The sequence below is a fragment of the Dromaius novaehollandiae genome, chromosome 3, assembly GCF_036370855.1.
Source record: "Dromaius novaehollandiae isolate bDroNov1 chromosome 3, bDroNov1.hap1, whole genome shotgun sequence".
NCBI lineage: Eukaryota > Metazoa > Chordata > Aves > Casuariiformes > Dromaiidae > Dromaius > Dromaius novaehollandiae.
In genome coordinates, this window is record NC_088100.1 from 40,603,244 (window position 1) to 40,624,062 (window position 20,819).

A 20,819-nucleotide genomic window follows, 5' to 3' on the forward strand; every position below is an offset into this window, starting at 1 on the left:
TGTCTCGTATCTTTTATTACATTTACATCTACCACTAAATAATTTAGGTTTTTGTTGTTATTCGCAGCACTATTTTAGTTTGCATTCATGCTCTTCTGTGTTTTGTTTTTCCATAGTATATGGGTTTTTCTTAATGTGACATCTTTGTGCAAACATATGCATCTGATGAAGGCAAAAGAGATTTATTGCATTTTGGCTAATATAGAGGAAAGGGGAAATTGCCCAGATAACGGAACAGGAGATTCAGTTTTAACTATGTCATTTCTCTTGTCTCCATAGTAGTGAATACACAAATATATAATCTACCTCCTCCCTCAAAGATATCAACATACAATTAAAACCCACAAGGCTTGACAACCTGTTGTCAAGTTGTTTAAGCAGTTGTTTCAGAATCTGACAGACAAACTTATAAACAAAACGTAGAGCACCAGATTGTGGCATGAGGCGGCATCATCACGTGGCTTCCTCAGTCATTTCAAAATTTGGAAGACAAAAAAAGTAGAGGAATACTTTTTTTCCTTGAATAAATAACAGTTTAATTACATTATAGAAATAAAATATAATATGGTAGTAATACACTGGAAATCTTACAGAAATGCTATTCTGCTACTGGTAGGTAAATGGTCAAAGCTACTTTTAATGACAATCTGAACAGTACTTGTGTACAAACTATTATACAGGTTGCTAACGAAAGATATTGCAGCAGTTGCAAGGATGTTACCAGCTCAAACAAACATCTAATGATACAATATTCTTCTAAGAGGAAGTAATAATGTTAGATTTATAGACAATAAAGAGTTATGTTCTCCACTTCGAAACACTGGAAATAAAAAGCTCAGGTAATCCATTTTCTTTACCTCATATCATCACAAGGAAAGATTTTCCTTTCTCTATGAAACAGCATCCCAAGAGGCCCTGTAAACAGCTTATTCAAAGGTAGTATTTGAGATGTCACAGCAACTTCAACAATTGTCCTAGTCTACAATTACAGACTTTTTAGGCCACTGCTTGTACAGATGACTTTTCTATTTTTCACTTATTTACATACATTCAGCCCAATAACAGCAGGTAAAATGCGCTGTCTATCTCACAATAGACACACTAACATTTTTGTCAAAAGGCCAGTGCAAGAAAATATGGATAGTGATTGCACAGCATTGAGGAGATTATATTATACAAATATACAGTTAGACTGTTGAGAATCTTAACTCTGCACATGTGTGACATAGATGGTCTTCTTTATAGATACGCAACACCTGAAGTTGGTAAGTATACATAACTGGAACAATGGTTATTTGATTGATGACGGTATGGGTGGTTGTGGCACACAGTATCATTTGGCTGTGCTATCACTAAGTGAAGGTAGACAACTGCAAATTAGGAATATCTAAAGCAGAAATTTAAGTACAGCTAATCTTGGAACAGCAACGGATTTTCTAATGACAGAGTAGTTCTATTTAGTGTGCAACTTGTAGGGAAATTGTTGCCACTTCTTTAATAAATGGTTCTAAGTGAACCGACACAGTTCCCAGAGCGTTAAAAAAACTCATTATGCAGTGAAGATAGTGATGATAGACAGTAATGTTTCACAGGATGCTATTTCTTATTATATCAGTAAGCACCAAGTTAAGTGCCAAGACAGCCCCATTGTCCCATGATTTATCATGTAAAATTTAGAACTTGAATGCACAACAGAAATCTATGAAATTTGCATTTAGTTCACAAGAAGACAGTTTCAAAAATGGCTCTTAAAATACTTCTACATTTCAAGTGGGCTTTCCCCCACTCCTAGAGGATTGCTTTAGGATGAACTCTATCTAGATAGGAGAAAGATCTTTGAGGAGGGGGACTTGCATGTCGTCTGGGAATCTCCAGTTCACCACTCTTGACTGACTGCCTTGATGCCCTTACGGGCACCATGCTCTGCCCTACCTCCATGGCAAGCTGTGGGGGAGCAAGGCAGAGGAGGAAAATGCCCCTGTGCCTTTCAGCTGTTGCTCAGCACCTTGCCTGACAAGATCTTTAATACGTGCCATGTTACACCAAGTCTTTGCCCGCTGAGCTTGAACCTCCACTGCCCTGGTGTCACTTAGGCCAGTGCGCAGCTGCTGGCCGAAAGCAGCTTGGCCTTTTGTGCTACTGGCCGCTTTGACTCACATTGAGATATCAGAAAGGCCATGGGGACGTCAAGGCATCCAGGGACCCCCATGGCTGCCGCCATACTCGTTTTCCTTAAGTAACCCCCAAGGAAGGGCTGCAGGACAGCACAGATTGGGCTCCACTAGACGCGTGCCAAAAAGGGAGTCACCTCTCTTGTAGGAAGCGTCAGGCAGCTAAGCTGGCTTAACAGCGATTTTGGCAGAAATCAGCCAGAACAAGGATCAGGAGATGGTCCAAAATGCAAGGCAGCAGAAAACAAGGCCCAGTACCTCTGATTTCGGATGGAATTACAGAATATCCATGCCCCAAAGACTCTTCAAAAGCATGCTCTTTGAAAAAGTCCCAGATGGTAAAAAGCAATTCCATCATGGAACAAAGCTGCAATTTTCATTCAATAATTTCTCCTTCCTTGCCTTGAAGCTGATGGTGTCAGACCTTGCCAACTGTATCCTAGTTTCACAGTGAGACTCACCTCATTTCAAACAGCAAGATTTAAATACTGAAGAGCATAAAGAAATTGCCATTTATTTCTGGTGTTCTCAGTTTTCAGGAACATCTTCAATACCCATTTTCAGTTGTCAGTGCTGGCTCATGCCATGCTCTGCCTCCTGCTCTACCTCATTCTCAAGTGTAATTAAAAGGCTACTTTCCCTAACACATGCATGCATCTCAGTGTGGATCTGTATGTTCTTAATATGGTGTTTTCATCATTAGTCAGTTGGAAGAACTCAATTTTAGAAACAGAATTTGTGTGCAAAGCGTGCAACAAGAAATACAGTTTACATTTGGTCATAGTGTCCTATCTTAATTATGCTACCATGACTCACACTTATTAGTATACTTACACACACACGCACACACACACACACACGCACACACACACACATACACACACATAGATATTTACTTATATACACGCTCACACAGTAAGAAAATGTCTAAGTCTGACAATATTTCCTCCTCTTTTAGTGAAGACCAGAGTTTGGCATCTCAGGCTCTGAGTCTGCTTAAACCTGGGATACAGGAATGCAACACACTTCAAGTATACACCAACTGCACAGTGATAGCATTACACATTGTGTATGACACATGCTGTCTTCAGAAGTCCAGCACCAGCATGGGACTAAAAACAGTTGCCCGTTAAAGAAGCCAATATCCGGGACCTTCTCTTTTCAGGTTCATATTCACACAAAGCCCAAGAGAAGGGCAAGAGTCTGTACAACAGTGAATGTCCTTCTGTATAAACGCAGTGGTATTTAAAAGTCTGAACCAGTGCATTCCTCTCTTACATTCCTTCTCTATTCCCTTGTTGCTGCTATTCTCATAAGCATGTGAAAGTAAAAGGTAATGGGGAAATAATTTGAGTAGAAGAACACAAAGCCTCTCTTCTAAGTCCACAGAAGACCACTAGAAGTGTAAAATTTCCAAAATAACTCATAGGAATTATTCAAACACAGTAGGTGTTTTCAATGGGGTTTACATACCACATGTTTCACATTATTTCCACATAAGTCTACCTTATCACTTTGTTTAATCAGACAAATATCAATAACACGTAATAAAACAGCATACAGTTCACAGGACACAACACATTTTACAAAACCTCTAAAACTCAGCACTGCTGCTTTTGGAAAAAAAAATTAAAAATGCCTATTACTTACAGACAGGAAATACATTTCACAGTGAAATGAACAGCATGATTACATGGCTTTTTCTTACTTGATGGTATTGTTTTAGAATGCATTAGTTTTCAATTAGGTTTCACAATTTTTCTTCACACCCTCGAAAGGAACTTCTGCTAATTTGATACTTTCACTGTGCTCTTTCACAAAACTCATTATTATTCGGTAAATACTTTTTGAGAAAAAAGCTTTTGAGAATTTAGTTTGAATCCCTAATTGTAAACTTGAAGAACTGGCTGATGGTAATGCTCTGAACACAATTATTGTTTAGCTTACAATGACAAACCAAAAAAGTATTACAGGAGGGTACAAAGACATTAAGCCATGGGTTTGGTTTTCTCTGTTGTTGTTGATTTTTTTTTTAACTATTTCCTTTTCACACAATGCTGAGAAGTCTCTGGCTTACAATGCTTCAGCAGTTGTGTCTGTGGAGACAGACATGGTAACTTTGGCAATCTTAACTGTGCTCTTAATGCAGCTCTCCGCAGCCCTGTGAACGTTACCTGTGTTGTTGGCATGCTTGTGCTGGCAGTCAGACTCCATGCTGTTATCGAGAGGCTGTGCAGTTCCTTCGCAGGTGGGGAACATGCTCCGGAAAGCATGCCGCAAGTCCTTGCTCCTCAGAGCGTAGATGATGGGATTCACTGTCGAATTCAGCAAACAGAGCATGCTACAGAACGCAAAGACAGTCTTGATGAGCTTGTTCATTTTCCCAAAGACATCATACACCATTATGGCGAGGAGAGGGCCCCAGCATATGATTAAAACGACTAGAATAAGGACCAAGGTTTTGGCTAACCTGATGTCCATACGAGTTTGATCAGGCCTAGTGATCTGTACTTTCCCATCCTCCGTAGTCTGAATGATTATGCTTTTCTGAGTGCCACGCTGAATCATTCGAACAGCATGACTGTGAGCCTTCCACAGTATGTACATGTAGGCATACACAATGAACAGCAAGAGTACGCTGGTGACCCCAATCCAGAACATCAGGTAGGTCTCGTCGATGAGGGGGAATATGTCTGAACAAACAGAATTGAGTTTTTTGCAGTTCCAGCCGAGCAGAGGAAGAACAGCTATTACAATAGCGATGGTCCACATCACACAGAACGCTACGACAGCCTTTGGTCGGGTAACAATCCTTTTGTAAGCTAGTGGCCTGTGTATAGATATGTACCGGTCTATTGCAGTGAGGAAAAGGCTACCTACGGAGGCAGTGAACGAGGCTGTAACTCCACCCAGTTTGAACAAGAAGACATTAGGGCTGTCCTTCCGGTGGAAAACATGGAAATCAACAAAACTGTAGACAAAAATCACGCTGCCCAGGAGGTCGGCCACAGCCAGGCTGCCGATGAAGTGGTAGGAGGGTCGACACCGGAGGCTTCGGGAGTGGAGGATGACGCACAGGACAAGCAGGTTCTCCAGGACAGTGAAGGTGCCCAGGGTGAGGGACAGAACTGCAATAGCCAGCTGCTGGCTGGGGTTCAGGATCATAAAACACTCCATATCCATGAAGTTCTCTCCACACTGGATATTCTCATCATTATCCTTAAAGGTGGACAAGGACTTGTTGTAAAACTCTGTGATATTGATCTGATCAGATGGAATAATGCTCAACAGGGGATCATCTCCTGCAGTCATTTTTTCTTGGAAAGGATCACCCCTGAAGGAAGAGAGAGGGAATTTCTGGGGATAGTATCCCAGTTTGGATGCCATGTCACCCTTCATGTCTTCGTACTGGATATCGTTGGAGCCCGGGTAAAGGAGATCTGTGGTAATTGTTCGGAAAGTTGTGTCCGCGAGGCCATCTAGGATTGACTTCATAACCCCAGTCTTGTATTATGTTGGTTTCAGAGAGACTTGAGAAGGGAAAAATGCATTTGAGGAAATCCTGGAGGGGGAAAAGATCAAACTTCATTAAGATAAACAGGGAGACAAACTCCACAAACAACTTAGTTGAACTGTGTCAAACAAAGTTGACCTTTCTCCTGCATTCAGTGCAGGTCTAGCCACTGCCACCTGCAGTAGCCAGGATGAATCGAGCATTCAGAAAGAAAACATCTGAAATTTACCAGAATCTGAATTTCACTAGAAAGTGACTCAAAAACTGAAGGTGTAGAGAGTGGAGTATTCCACAGGAAAGTAATTTTCATTTCTCATCAAAATGCTTTGAGCCACTCCACCAGAAAGATATTTTTTCCTAGATCTGAAGTAAGGTTCTGATTGCAAAGTACCTTGTAGACCAGTATTCCTTGGGCTTGCTTCATTTAGACAACACCAAGTGCCACTGCAGGAATAGCCTTAAACTTAATAATCACCTTCACTGCGTCTCTTTCAAAAGGCATCAAGAGTGTTGAAATCCTAACAATACAGACAGAACAGGGAAAGAGCCATGCACTCTAAGTTTCACAGTTCACCCTGTATGCCTGTCTATTCACACTGCCCTGTTACAGTAATCCAAAGTCTACTAAGATCCTAGATTCGTTATTGCAAATTTATTAGCAAGTTGTTTCAGCTATAAATAAACAGATTTGGATAGAGTTTCATTACTCTATTCCTTATTTCTGCTAAGAAAACCAAGACAACTAGGATGCTTGGACTACATGGAGGAGGTAGTTTTTAACCCAGCTCTATCCACAATTCCAGGTAAAGTGAACAGCGCTGTTAAATCTGTGGGTGTGACAGAGACCCACTTTGTTCAGATCTGAAACCCCAATCAAGACTGTTCACTCTCACCTAGAAAAACAAGGCACAGTGGTGTCTGAACCAGAGTGCAACTCTGGTCAAAAATCCAGGCAAAAAGGACTAGAAGCCACTACTTATGCAAGGCTTATGGAAGTGTAACTCTTCCCATTGGGGATACTCTCAGAAAGATTCTGTCCCTTAGAAACTGGGAGCCCAAGAGAAGTACCCTGGGTAGTCATAGCTCTCTAAGTCCCACCATGCCCATCCTTCACTTATGGGTGACCACTTGTGCAAAACTTAAATCCTGATGGGGCTGCTCTTGGAGAACATGCTCACTGGCATCTGAGCATCTTACATGCATTGACATGGAAGAGATCCTACAGCTCTGCTTATACTGCTCTCCTTTATTTCACTTTGCACATATAACATGCCTTTAACATGCATTGAACGTCTCCTTTAAGGTGCCTTTCCATGGTCAGGGTGCATAAAGTGGTCTTAATGTAAAGAAGAGACAGAATTATTGCTTCTGTGTGCTACAGCACTTCTGCATCTGCTATGGGAGATTTAGACAATTACATCAGCAACAGTAATACTAAAAGCTTCTTCATGCATTTACAATGAAGGAAATTGTTTGAAACACCCAAGAAATCACTTATACCATGTACAGTCTCGTACTGATTTAACCTGTGCACTTCACACAGTTTGACAATAAATGACCGGAAAGGCCATGAGATATTAGAAGCCAAAATCCAGAGTACCGATCACCTCAACTCCTAAAGAGGAGACTTGCACAGTTACTGACGTAGCTCAGCTCTTCCTTAAAAAACAAAAGAAAGAAGAAAAGGCTTCCTCTCTACAACAATACAAATACCTAAAAACAGACAAAGTGGTTAGCATTTCCAAAACAAAGCAGAGATCATCTGGCTGGTGAGACATTTTTACTGCACTTATACTTGGCATCTGGACCCTCAAGACTTTTTACATAGTTCACTAATACGAAGCTTTCCATTTGATTCAGCAGGCCTGGACAGTGAGTCTTAAAGGAAGTGCATGAACCCAGGCCTCCAGAAAACATTGCAACGTCAGTGGTGCAAACAAGGCAAAGTATAAACAACACTTATCAGGATAGTCTAATACACAACACAGACACTCGCTGCGTCAACTTTTGCAGGCCCGTTTGCTCAGCAGAGCAATAAAGTAATTATAAAACAGACAGACAATCTTAAACCATATTAAGGAATTTAATTTTGAGGGTTTGAGCAGTGAGTGAGGGAAATGTCACAGAACTGCGCATTGAAAGTGAACGGCACTAAACTGATATGTAAGGCCCTCTTCTTCCAGAAGGTGCTTTACAGCTGCTCCTAGTAGATTTTGCAGATTCTACATGTTGCAAAAATGACCCTGCTAACAACTGACAAGTCTGCTTTGGGGTGAAATCTGGCAACTTTAAACATGCCATAGTAACACTAGTTTAAAAAGAGAAGTGAAGAATGTGTTATTCATTTGAAAACAACAACAAAAAAAAAAAAAATTCAAGGAGTTCTTTAAACATGTGAAGATGGCTGTGGTATTCTCTGTTACTCCAGCTAACTTCTGACAGAAAAAAGACAAGCATTTCAATGATTAAAGCCACAGCCCCACGTTGAGAAGATTATGTTTGAGTAAAGCTTCAAAAATCACATGCAACTGAGCACTTCTGTAGAGAGACAAACAAATTATTATGAGGTAGACAGTCCCTGCTGGAGTCATGTTAAGTATATACTTTCTTGTAATAAGGTGCAAACCATGGTTCTACCTTTGTTTGAAATACAAATGAAAGAACATGAATTCCTGTGCGCTCCTTTAAAGGTGTCAGTGAGTTATGTGACAGTATCACTATGCATGCACATGCTATGCTAACAACATGGTTAATGGGATCAGGAGAGGCAAGGCTTACTTTGAATTTCAATGATTTTTTTCCCTCTGTATTTTTACGTTGAGATTATTACAGTAATTTTTACCTTATTGCCTCTGCAAAGGGAGTTTTCTTTGAGAGTGCTTGGGAGTTCATTAGTGGTGTAGTTTAGGCTTTGGGGGATGCAGCTGACATTAATTTTCTTTTTGTTTGCTACTGGGAATATCATAATTGGAAATTTCTAGCAATATGTGTGCATGCACCTATTCAAGTAGCAGTTGATTTTTATTAAAGTTGCAGTAAAACAGCTATTCACATGATCTGGAATTGTACTTTACTGGAATTTAGTTTATTTTAATTTAGATACTAGCTTGCCCCAGTGTAAACTACAATACTGAACTGCACAGAACTGATCAGCAAGTTTTGTCATGACTGACTAGTGAAAACAAGACTGGACTTCTGGCTGCAAGATGTATCAGAAGGTGCCAGGTTACAGTCTGAGGTGGGTCATGATTTGACATTGTCTGAAAAGCTGATCGGAGCTTCAGAAACACCGGTCACTGTTCCTGGCCTTCTTCTTTGCTGAGAGGCATGTGTCAGGGTTACCCCGTTTGGGCTCCCAGCTGGCCTGTCTGAACGCCATGGCTGGACACCTGGGCGGAGGGCTGGGACTGCCCTGGGAAGGGGATGCCACACGCAGCCGGCAAGGTGCCATGCGCCCATGCTGCTCTTCGCAGCTGGTTTCGGTGCAACCCAAATCACGACTGCCCGCAAGCCATTGGTACCTGGTACGTGGAATACCCCGGGAGCCTCCGCAGCTGCTTCTTCTCCAGCCTCCCTAGGGGACAACGGTCCCCAGCACAAATCTCTTGTCCTTGGAGGCTACCGGGTGACGGCTCTGCACTGCAGCAAGGGTCCCTCCAGGACAGTGTGGCGACACGCTAAAGGGCAGCACGAGAGAGTCTTCCTGTGCTGTCTGGAGATACGCTCTGAACAGAGGCTGAGTCTCCACAGCTCTTAGCTTGGTCCCTGCCTTAAACGAGCTCGGCAACCTCACTTATTTTAAAATGGCTTTAAAAAGAACAGAAACATTGACTAAAAGTGAGCAAGAGTCAGCACTGGCACCAGCATGCAAAAATTTCCAGTGCAATTACATGACTGCATGCAGCAATTCACAGTAGTAGTGAATGTCAACCATGGATAAAGATTAAAAAAGAGATACAAATTTCAAGCATCTTTTATCTTCGTGAATAAAAACAAAAAAACACAGCTGTATGCTATTTTAGACTGCACTACTTTTGCCAGAAACCTGTGGCTTTTGATTGGCACTGCCAGGCTGGCTGTACAAAGTGGCTGCCACTAGATGGAGAGGCTTTTGCGAATGCATTGGTCAGCTGTCTTTCAGATGCAAAGATTTAACTTTGTCCAGCCTATTTTTCCTGCCTCCTCTACCGGGATTCGAACATATGAGGGGGTAAACACCTGATGAGCATTGAAGACACTCACAGCTTTGTAGGTCTTAGCCCTCAAACCAAAAGAATCAGTGAAGAGTAAGTAAATCTCACTACTACCCTCCACTGTGTGGTTACACATAGCCTATTAAGAGGCCCTGGGATGCAATCAGAATAGAGACCTCTTAGATAAAATGCCATATCGATAATACGCGAAAGGCTGCTAATTCATCACAGACATCATCAGGGAGAATTACACCTCATGCAGACTTTTAGTTGGTCCCCAGGACCAGTTTACTCAGAGAACAAGAACATGACTTTGGTAAGTTGCTATTGCCTATCTTCTCCTACTATTCTGGGCAAGAGGGAGAGCTGGAAAGTTTTTATAGCTATCCAAAAAGGGCTGAATTTATTATGTTTTTCAAAACAGGATGATTGATAGAGCAATTTTAATAGTCTGAATAGAAACAGTGAACATTTGACGTTCTTCCTCAGAAAGCAATTATGAGCAATACAATGATGCTACTGATAACTGCAAAAATGTTGATGTGGAAAGAAAAGGAATCAAAACAAGAAAGAAATCCACAATCAAACCTTCCTAGTTTCTATTTTAGAAAATATTTTGATCTCTGTGTTTATACATTTCTTCTATGACACCCACAGCTAATTAAGAACAGGTTAAAGGACAAGTAGGTATAATTGAAACATAGTTTATGAATGCAAAAAAAATATGTAAATGAAATCTCCTTACTTACACATGCCATAAGGCTTGTCAACTTAGGCTTGTAAGTCCTTCAGAGAAGGGCTATATCTTCTGGTAAGTTTGCATAGTGCCCAACACACTGCGACTCCAACCAAACTGGGTCCATAAAGTGCTGCCACAGTGGGGACAGCAGTAATTTATACTCATGTGCAGTCAACTGAAAAAGGGTGAAAGGAATGAGATCTGCTATAGTAAGCGTTGGCCTCAGGGAATTAGAACTGTCCTATAAAATGAAAATTTATATGGCTAATAATTGCCTTATCCCATATGGTGATGAACGATACTACTTTGAGAACAGAACAGGGTTTCCAAGCCGTAGAGAAGAAAATCAAGAGTCTGAGAAATGACGCTTTATGTCTCACTAACAAGAAACAAGAAAAAAAGTAGAAGAAAATGTGAAAACAACAGTACCCGTCTCTTATTTGTTGTTTTACTACTGCATCTCCAGTGCTGTGCAACTTTTAGGCTACAGATGGCAAATACCCTGTCACGCCTAATTCATGAAAACTTCTATTCACTTCAGCGGGAATTTTCTCTGAGCGAGGCATCAGGAAGGAGCACTGAAGCTAGGACATGTGAGTATCAGGGGCGGGATCCTCTTCTTGCAGCAAGCCACGATCAGTTGTGGGGGAAACCAGGGAATGCCAATACTGAACCAAGTTTCATTCTTATGTAACATGCTGGTATCTATTGCAAGTTGACTGTTAATTAGTAAGAAATCACAGCCACATGGTTAGTTATGTTTAATTAGTGTACTAACTGCACACTACCAGGATGGGAGGTGGACTGTTCTAATTTGGGGACAAACCGCCCCTAAGTGACAGGGGGGATGCGGAAGGGGGGCAGTGATGATCAGTGATTAATAGTGTTCTTAAATGAAATAACATTACTTCCTTCCTCCCTCCCAAGTTTCGTCAATGAGATGTGTGCACTAGTTTTAGCGCAGGTGGGACGTGCAGGCAGGAAGAACAAGAGGCTGTATCTTATCTCCAGCAGCAAATACACACATCCAGGCACAGAGAGGTTCAAAAACAAGGCTGAAGTCCCTGCTCTGTCCAATGCAGGCAAAGGCCTTGAACTTTGCTCTCCCACAACCCAGGTGAGCATGCTGGCAATCTCTATTCTGCCACGTTTCTGACTGTTTGAGTTGTTCGGTGTTTTCTCAATAATTAAATATCCAGAAAGAAAGGCACTAATTCATATTGCAGCAGCCAGGGAGCACACCTGGGATGTGACAGGCTTAGGTTGAAGCCCTTTCCCTTAATTAAGCAAACCCAAGATTAGGACTTTTTTGTCTCCCACATCCAGAAAAATACCTGAATCACTCAGCTGCAGGGGAAAGAGCAGTGAGAGCTACCCCTGTCTGCCCGTGAAAAACCGCCAAAGGTCTTGAGTTCACTCGATTCCCAGTCCTGAAACCTCAGCTTTTGAAATACAAGCCCCTACACACACATTTCCTACTGAGTTCTAGACAAGAAAAAGTACTGAAGTCACCAACGAGCAAAAGGGACCGACAGGGTTGTAGCGATGGAAAACTACAGCTACCCAGGCTGCCTGTCTTTTGGGGGAAAGGAGGGAACGCTAAGATGGCTAACTTAAAACAACAAAAATAGGGTACAAACATGGGATTTTAAGATCTTTCACTAATTACCTTATGCATCTTTACTTAATTTAAAGATAGAATTTTGGGATACGATGAAGAGGCTTGCTGAAGTGGGAAAGGCTCAGGTGAAAAGGAAACAGTGGAGCAAGAGTGACCTGGAATTTGCTTAAAATCAGTTCCAATTCAGGGACCCATTTCCCAGTAAAACAAAACGAATGGCAAGAAAACCAGCTTGATAAAATTCTATCTTCTATATTCACATCTAAGTAAAACAGAAGAGAATTCATTAAGCTGGTCAATTTTGAACTTGATCTTTTTCTTTAACATAGGGATTTATCTTGAATTTCAATGTTCCAACAAAAATTACTTTGTTTTCTGCATCTTTTCCAAGCATTCTCTAATGTCGAAAGGTGCAGACCCTTAGTACTGCTGAGCAGAATTGACATAAATTTTAAATGCAGAGACAGAGAAGCCCAGCAAGGTGCTGGGATGGGGACCAAGCACTGAATCTCCTGGATGTACCCAGAAGAGAGAGCAGCTTAACACAGAAAATGTAGTTGAAGTGACAAAAGTAATTTGAAAAGGCAAAGCAGGAGAGAAAAGACCCAGACTCCACTGAATGACAAATGTTAACGGTCTCCAGAAGAATGTAATGTCTAGAGCATGGAAAATGGGGGATGAACACATTTATTAGCAAAAAGAAAGCAATAACCACTCCAAGAAAACAGCTTCCGTGTAATGTCCAGAGTAGAACCGAAAAGGACATGAATTTGTCACGGCAGAAAGTACTACTGAACTTTATTAAAAGAGTAAATATTGGAGACAGAACGATAGTAAAAACATGATGCTCCAGGGGGAACTCTTAATAAACTGCAGAGAGTGCATGTCTCCCCCCGCAAAAGAAACTGTGGGCAGAAGCAAGTTTGCCAGGTAGTAAAGAGATGCTGAACGCAGAGGTAATGTAGGCTAAGTGATCAGTGGAAACAGGATTGGGAAGAGGGAGGAAAGATAACTAGCAGCCACATGCGGTGGTTAATAAGACACCTCCCAGTGAGACGGGAACAAAACAGGGAAAAGCAGGAGCTGAAGACCCAAGGGGAAGGTGCTGCTAGGAAGCAGGAGAGGCAGACGTCAGGGAAGAGAAGAAGAGCCTTTATGGTCAGCTTGGGGAAAGCTGAGCGGGTGAAGGAGAAAATTCTCACGTGAGAAGACTTCCCACCCCTTCTGCACTATGGGAACTTCAGAGACGCATTCACAAGCTCAAGGATATTCAGATCTCTTCGCCACGCAAGAGTAGACCTCATTGCTCTGCGGGCAACAACTTGCTCTTCTGAAAGCCCATTTCTGATCCATACGTGGGAGGTGAAGGAAGATGCAAAGGGCTCGGAGAAGCCATCTTGTGTAAGGACACAGAAAAGGACACGTATTGACACATGGGACTGAGCGGGGACAGCCAAGAGAGAACAGAGGCGCTGAGCTGATCTGGCTGGAGACATTAATAAAATCAAACTGGTTAAGAAAAACGAAGCACAGCATACATACCTCAGAGGTGAAAAGGAAGACAGAGTGCTCAGATGGAGCTGCTGAACGACCCGTAAAATGGATATAACACACACAAGGAAAAAGGCAAGAGGGGTTTATGAACGATGACAGAAAGTAAGCATGCAGAAGGTCAGCAGCATATTGCAAAGCCATATTCCTTCTACTTCGGTTCTCAGGAGTCTACTCCAAAAGTTGTTATTAGACCACCAAATACTGCCAGTCCTTAGAAGCTAGGATAGAAAGGCTTTTGGTCAACGTGATGTCCTATACCATCAGCATTAGCGAAGGATGAAAATAAGCGCTCCAATTAAAAAATGTAAAACACACTTTCATTTCTGGAGCTGTCTGGCCTTTCACAGAATTTAAATAAGCTCAGATAACTCTCTTTCTAGCTACACTCAGAATATAATGATATTCAAATATACTGCCTTCACACACACAAACAACTTGTGAAATTATTTGCCAGCATATTAAGCCACTACACCAGATTGCTTGGCAATGGTGCATGTCTTTGAAATATGCAGATGCTTTTCTTTTTTAAAAAAAGGGAGAGAGGGAGAGAAAAGGAGAAGAATTGAGAAGGAATTACAGTAGAATATGATATCAAAGTAGACAGAACAACAAAATGCAGAAAGACTCCAACTAATATTATAATTGGAGAAAGTCAAAAGATATTGAGGGATGAATTATGACTTTTTATTTTATACATATATATGCATAAACTTTCAGATAGACAAACACACACACGAACACATACACATGCCCACAGGAACAACTATGCAAAGTCTCACAAATGCTGCAGTAGTGTTTGTCATGCGTAAACTCAAATTCCGCTGCCAAAGGAGAAGCAGACAAGCTAAAAGTGTAGGTACAAAAAATACAGGCAAGATAACTGGAAAATATCATTTTAAATTCCCCCATACACAGCCTTTCTGAGAAAAAGCAAGAATCTAAAATTAGTATATGTATCACTGAGATCCTGTAAAAAAATATTATATATACATACATACACACACATATATATATACATATATATACACACACACTCCAAGCCTAGTTTACATAATTTTCCTACACTGAACTCCAGTCCTACATTGTGTTAAAGAGAAGCAGTATTGCCTAAATATAACGATTCTTCAGAATAGCAAGCACATTTCTCATTTTTACCAAAAAGGGGAGAGGGGAAGGGGCTAAGCCCTAAAAAACCCTAAGAACAAACTTTGAAAGGTTTCCTAAAATGCAGGCATGAAAATTATTCCAGCTAGGGCTGAAACAGAATTCACAGCATTCCCTAATCAACTGCTTCTGTTCAGTACTTTCTGGTGAGTAAACATGCTTTTCTTAAGAAGAATATACAACTGCCATAAAACAGGTTAGCACAGGATCAGGTAAAATTTGATGACATCAGGCCTTGATCTACAGATATAAGACAAAATCCAAAATGTATAAAGCATTCAGTTGCATTAACAGTCTCGCATAATGAATGGCATTTTATTAACTAACACAAAAGTGAAATATCTATTTTATCTGTACTCTGAATGTGGGTAGCTTGATCAAAAAAAGGATGTTCCCACTCAAGAGAGGCAGAACAGGGCTTGTTGTGTGCATATTCATAATGCCCCTGCATGAGGCACAAACGTCATAATAAAATGTGGTCCAACCTTATGTTGCAAACCAAATCATTTTTCATGGGTAACAATGGCACCTTCAGGAAAAAAAAAAAGTTCTTTCTAATGAGAAATTGATTTATAAGTCATTACAACCATTTCAAAAGGACAGGTCACTGCTGGTTTCAGTGATCATCAACAAAGCCAGATACTTCGAAAGAGCTTGAGTTCTGGGGGGAAATTCTGATCCCACCAGTAGCAATTAGATGTGTACTTTCTGCACCAGTTCGGTGTCAGTCTAGAAATGGAGACATAAAGAGCAATACTGAGAAGACAGGTTGTCACATTTTAACTTTGCATTAATAACAAATGCTGTTGCTGCCTATTCTGGCACATTTGCAAGCTTGCTTTTAAGTACAAGGGGCTGGCATGCATTTCCACCATAGATAGGAAAACAAGAGCAGCCTTGTTATGATTAAAAGGGTCTATTTCCCTCTGCCTTCTGTCTTCTGTGTCCATCTGCACAGCTGCTTTGAACTTGGCCAAATCCCAGTGTTAGGGTCGCCTGCAGTACATATTTTAAATCAGCAGCAGACTGTGTAAATTTGCTGCTCCAGTAGAGAAAAATCTCCAAATTCTCACTTAAAAGGTTGATGAGTGATTCTGGAGAACATTCATCATTTTATATAGCCTAAACTATTTGGAAAATTGCAGCAAAACATATCTAAAATCATTTACTGTTTCATGAGGAGAATCAGATAAAGCCAATATAGACATATGCAAATAAATGAGGAGAAATCACGGTGGACAGAAATGAATTCTGCAGATGCCAAGATCTGATTGAGTGACTAGAAGCAGGGCACAAAGTTTCCATCTGAGAAGTAATTTCTCTTAAAATGTGTGGAAGTAGAGAAATTAGGTGCGGGGAAGATGGTGCCTGAAACAGACCTGTAGAATTAGGAATGACAGTGTATTTGTAAAATTCTCGGGTGATACTAAGTGAATATAGTGGGTTGGGTTCTTGCTGGGCTTTTACTCTCCTCACCTACCTCTACTTATTAGAAAGGAAAGCCACGCGAGCGCTCCCTCTCTAGAGTGCTACACTTCCAGCACCAAAAACCTCAGTGGAAACACAGTTTGCAAGCCTTTCGGGATGGCCACGTTAAAGAGACCAAAGGACGAAAGTTCAGAAATGATTAAAAAGAAAGTTATGCCATTTCTAAACTTCCGTTGCCCAATCAGAAACCTGTGAACACAGAAAGAGAAAGAAAGAGTTGCATTGGCTAAGCCATGCCATTCCTTCAGCAGAGCATGAAAGCCCCTAATGTGGTCCTTTATGCAATGGAGCTAACATAATTCACCAGAGAACAACGGCCAGGATCAAAGGCACCCACCAACTCATCCTCACGATAGTATAACCTGGCTTTACTTTTACCATGCATTTTGTAAGTATTCTTATTTAATTTCTGTGCTTTTAGGCGTCATTGAATGGTTGATGAGGCAAATTCACAGCAAATGATTGATTTCTTTACCTAGCCAACTTTTTTTGTCCCCCCCCTAGGCAAGAGATGCCCGCTAGCTCTGTCAAACAATTATTGCTTTTATCAGTTCTGTTTTTAAATGTTTTTATTCAAATGGTTCTGCCTCTCATTCCAAAGACCAAAGTATAATAAAGCAAAGATGTTCCTGGTTGCTACAAAACTAATTTTAACCTCAAGCAAACCCGGAATTACACATTCACCTTTTAAAGTATTTAAAGATGTTATATGCCTTTTTTTTTTACAGTTAATTTTATAAACTCTTTCTGCACAATAAATATTCCCATGACAGTCAGAGGGTTCTTTTTTCTTTCTTGAGAAGGGAAAACCTGTGCTAGCAGTTGATAGTAGGTGTAATCTGAAAAAAATTACGTACTGTCAACTAATTTTTACAATGTTGCACATTTTATCATTAAATATTATCTTAAATAACACTGTGGTCCTTTGCATGACCGTGATACATGTGAACAGGAAAGCCACCCCTAGCAAAGCATGCTATATTCCTTTAAGAAAAGGTGAACAATAACAATGAAAACAATACGATACATCTACGGAAAAAAGAAACATTACTACACCTTTAACAGGTTAAAAAAGCCACACTACATTTTTAAAAAAACTTGCAAATATCCAAGAAGGAGTATTTTGCTCTCTAGTTCTATGTTATATACGCCCCTTTTTCTTCCAAAAGAAGAAAACATACGTTGAAACTGTCAGTGAATTCATTTACTGTCACGCAGAAAACAACACTCACGATAATTTTAAGCGAAAAGAGGAAAACTATGGATTTCATCTTCTGACACCATTTTACTTCTATCAAACTGAAATCACAGTAAAGAGCTGTCTCCTGCCCAAGGTTTGGTACGTACCTCATCCAGGGGTGTTCTCAATGGAGGTTAGCAGACGTCTTTGAAACAAAAAGATGTCCATTTAAAATAAGCCCCTTTGGTCACTCAGAATTATTTCTTAACATCTGCACATTTCACACGACAAACACTGCGTGAAGTTTAAAGACTCACTCTTTCTCTGCCTTCCCCCCCCAGACCTCGGGATTTCAGACAAAAACAAACCAACCAACCAAAAACCCTACTGGGATATTCTGAAGATGCCGGATGCCTAAGCGGCATCTCCCAACGGGAGCATCACTGCCTACGAAATCGCGAGTCGCCTTTTATTCCGCTTCCAGTCTCGACAGCAGAGTTTGGGGAGGGAAAAAAAGTGCATCGGCCGACGGGGACGGCAGCCCCCCGCCGCAACCCCCCGCGGGCCGGGCGCAGCGAGGGAGCCCTCGATGGCAGCGCGAGTCCCGGCGGAGCCGCGCCGGCTGCGGGCTCCGCACGCGGAGGCACAGAGGCGCCCCAGCGGCCGAGCCGCCCCTTCGCGGCGGGCTGCGGCCACCCGCGGCCGCCCCGCGCCCCCGCGGCCAGCCCCGCACCTCGGCGCGCGGCACCTCCCGCGCCGCCCGCGCACGGGGCGCCGCCGCAAGGGCCGGGAGCGCGGAGCCGCCGCCGCCGCGGGCTGCCCGGCGCGGTGTCCCCGGGGCGCCGTCGGGGCGGGCGGCGCCGCCGCGTCCCCCGCGCACACGCCGGCAACTAACTTTGCAGGGGGGACGGAGGGCGCCCGCCGGCCGCCTTGCCCCCCCCCGGCCGCGGGGAAACGCCCTCCCCCGCCGCCCCGCGGGCCGCCCTTACCCTCCGCACGGCACCGGCCGCGTCCCCCGCCTGCTCCGGCCGCGCCGACCCCCGGCAGGGAGCGGGAGCGCCGCCCCGCCCGGGCACCCCGGCACTGGGGAGCGCCGAGGAGGCGGCGCCGGCGAGGGGCAGGCGGAGGTGGGCGCCGCCTCGCCCCCCGCCGCCCCTTCCGCGCTCGGCGCCTCCTCTCCGCCCCGCTCCGCTCCGCTCCGCGCGGAGCCGGCGGAGCTCGAGCGGCGGCGCCGCCGCCTGCGCCGCCCCCTGGCCGCCTCCGCCGTGCCGTGCCGTGCCGTGCCGTGCCGTGCCGTGCCGTGCCGTGCCGTGCCGTGCCGTGCCGTGCCGTGCCGTGCCGTGCCGTGCCGGCGCGGGCAGGCAGCGCCCGGACCGCCGCCGCCGCCCCCCGCCTGCCGCCCCTCGCCGGTCCCATTTATGAAGCCCGGCGCCCATCACGTGTCAACGCGCCTTTTGTCCGGGCCTGGCAGCGCCGCCGCACGCGCGGGCAGCGCCGCGGAGCCGCCGCGCTCGGCCCCGCGCGACGGGTGGGCGCTGCCGCCGCGCCGCCCCCCGGCCCCGCACCCGCCGCGGGCCGCCGCGGCACCGACCGCGGGGAGGTGGCGCGGGGCCGCGGCGGGCGGGGCCGCGCGTGGGCGGAGGGGCGCCGCCCCACGCGGAGCCCCGCGCGGAGCCCCCGCCTCGGGCTCGCCACGGTGTTGGGTGGCGGCGCCCGCCCTGGGCATGCTTTCCAGCCCCCTCTGCCGCAGGGCGCGCCCCCCGGGAGCGAGCCCCTTCGCTCGGCGCGCTGCTGCCCGCCTGCGAACCACCCGAGTTCGACGCTCCCTTTCGCCCCACTGCCCCTCCGGCAGCGGCTGCTTTGATACTCCTGCGCTTACACCACAGCCATCATGGTGGCGGGCAGAGATACCGGGGAATCCCTCATCTCCCAGGGCTGAAACGGCTCCAAAGGCTTAAGGACGGCGGAGCGGAACTGGAAAGCTGGGAAGCGTTCGAAAGCCAGTTCTTAAAGAATAAAATATCCAGCTGGCTTTGCTCGGTGTGCCTCTGTTTCTGCAGTGTCATAAATATGTATTTGTCTTCACATGTATTAACACAGTAACGTGATAAATATTTATCATTTGACATAGTGTCTAAGGACATTAACTGGTCCACCTACTGCATCTCCCAGTTGCAGGAGCATGTGTACTCTGGTTCCCTCCTGTCGCAGGGAAGGAAGCAGAGGCGGAGGGGGCTCCACACAGCTCGGCACGAGTGAGGATTCAGGCTTCGGGGTGGACACATTTGGGGGGATGACCAACTTGAGACTTGCCTTCTGAAAGCGAATTTTCCCCTCCGGGACTTCTCAGACTGGACCCCCAAGGGCTGAGGCACCTGAAACGGAGGGCGCTTTCCCAAGTGGGCCTGTGCGTCTGCCGAGGACCACGGGGCTGGCTGCCGTCAGACCCACAGTCAGGCTGGCGTTTCCTGGCACCTAGCCCCCGTACCGAGTCTACTAGGTCATGATTAGCACCTGTTTTTTTTTTTTCCACTGCTGGTTCTTTCTGATGATAATCATTAAATTAACAAGAAAGGAAATATTTGCAAGTGGCGTTCCTGTGAGAAAAGTGGGAAGGAAGAAAGGCTAACTCATTTGTGCCCAACTCCAGGTTCTGGTATAAGTCAGCGTGTTTGGTAATTCAAAAGTGCTGGTGTGTAAAAAGAGCTTTATTTAACACTGCAGTAAATCAGAGCAGATTTCTCTTTGGCTTTACATTTCAGAAAGTACTGACTTTTCCTCCTCAGAGGACTAAGAATTTTTATTTGATTCTTTTTCTTTGAAAGGGGTTTGTACTTTTGCTTTTAATGCAAACTTACTAGGTTATGCTTCTCTTCCGCATGCACGGAGGGACACATCTCCCCTGCAAAGGCAAGTCACATCCAGTGGACATCACCAGCCTGAAATCAGCCTGCAGAGAGAATTTAAGGGTATGTGTTATTTGCTGCTCATTCCACCTCCATATTCATGGCTTGTTAAAGATCCCCATCCTGAACTGGGATTTACTCCAAAATCAGGGTAATCCTTCTTTCTGTCACTTATAAACTCAGAGAGTACCGGGGGAAATTGCAGTGTTGGAATATGTAGCCGTGCCTACACACTAAGGATTTTTTTCCCCCTAAAATCCCCCACAGTTGCTACTGCCAGTTCAGCCCA

At 44.1% G+C, this 20,819-nt stretch overlaps 1 protein-coding gene across 4 annotated transcripts; it reads right to left on the reverse strand.

The window, feature by feature from the left end:
• Window positions 1–510: 510 nt before the first annotated feature.
• Window positions 511–18,849, reverse strand: CNR1 (cannabinoid receptor 1). Of its 4 annotated transcripts, XM_064508766.1 has the most exons (3): window positions 18,614–18,849; window positions 17,792–17,829; window positions 511–5,733 (listed from the first exon to the last, which is right to left on the reverse strand). In XM_064508766.1, exon 3 carries the CDS (start codon window positions 5,664–5,666, stop codon window positions 4,245–4,247), a length of 1,422 nt encoding a protein of 473 aa, XP_064364836.1. In that variant the 5' UTR covers window positions 5,667–5,733; window positions 17,792–17,829; window positions 18,614–18,849; the 3' UTR covers window positions 511–4,244. The 4 variants fall into 4 exon arrangements, with proteins under 4 accessions (XP_064364836.1, XP_064364835.1, XP_025949187.1 ...); XM_064508765.1 differs by lacking the exon at window positions 17,792–17,829; XM_026093402.2 differs by lacking the exon at window positions 18,614–18,849 and having other exon boundaries at window positions 17,792–18,171.
• Between the last annotated feature and the right edge of the window lie 1,970 nt (window positions 18,850–20,819).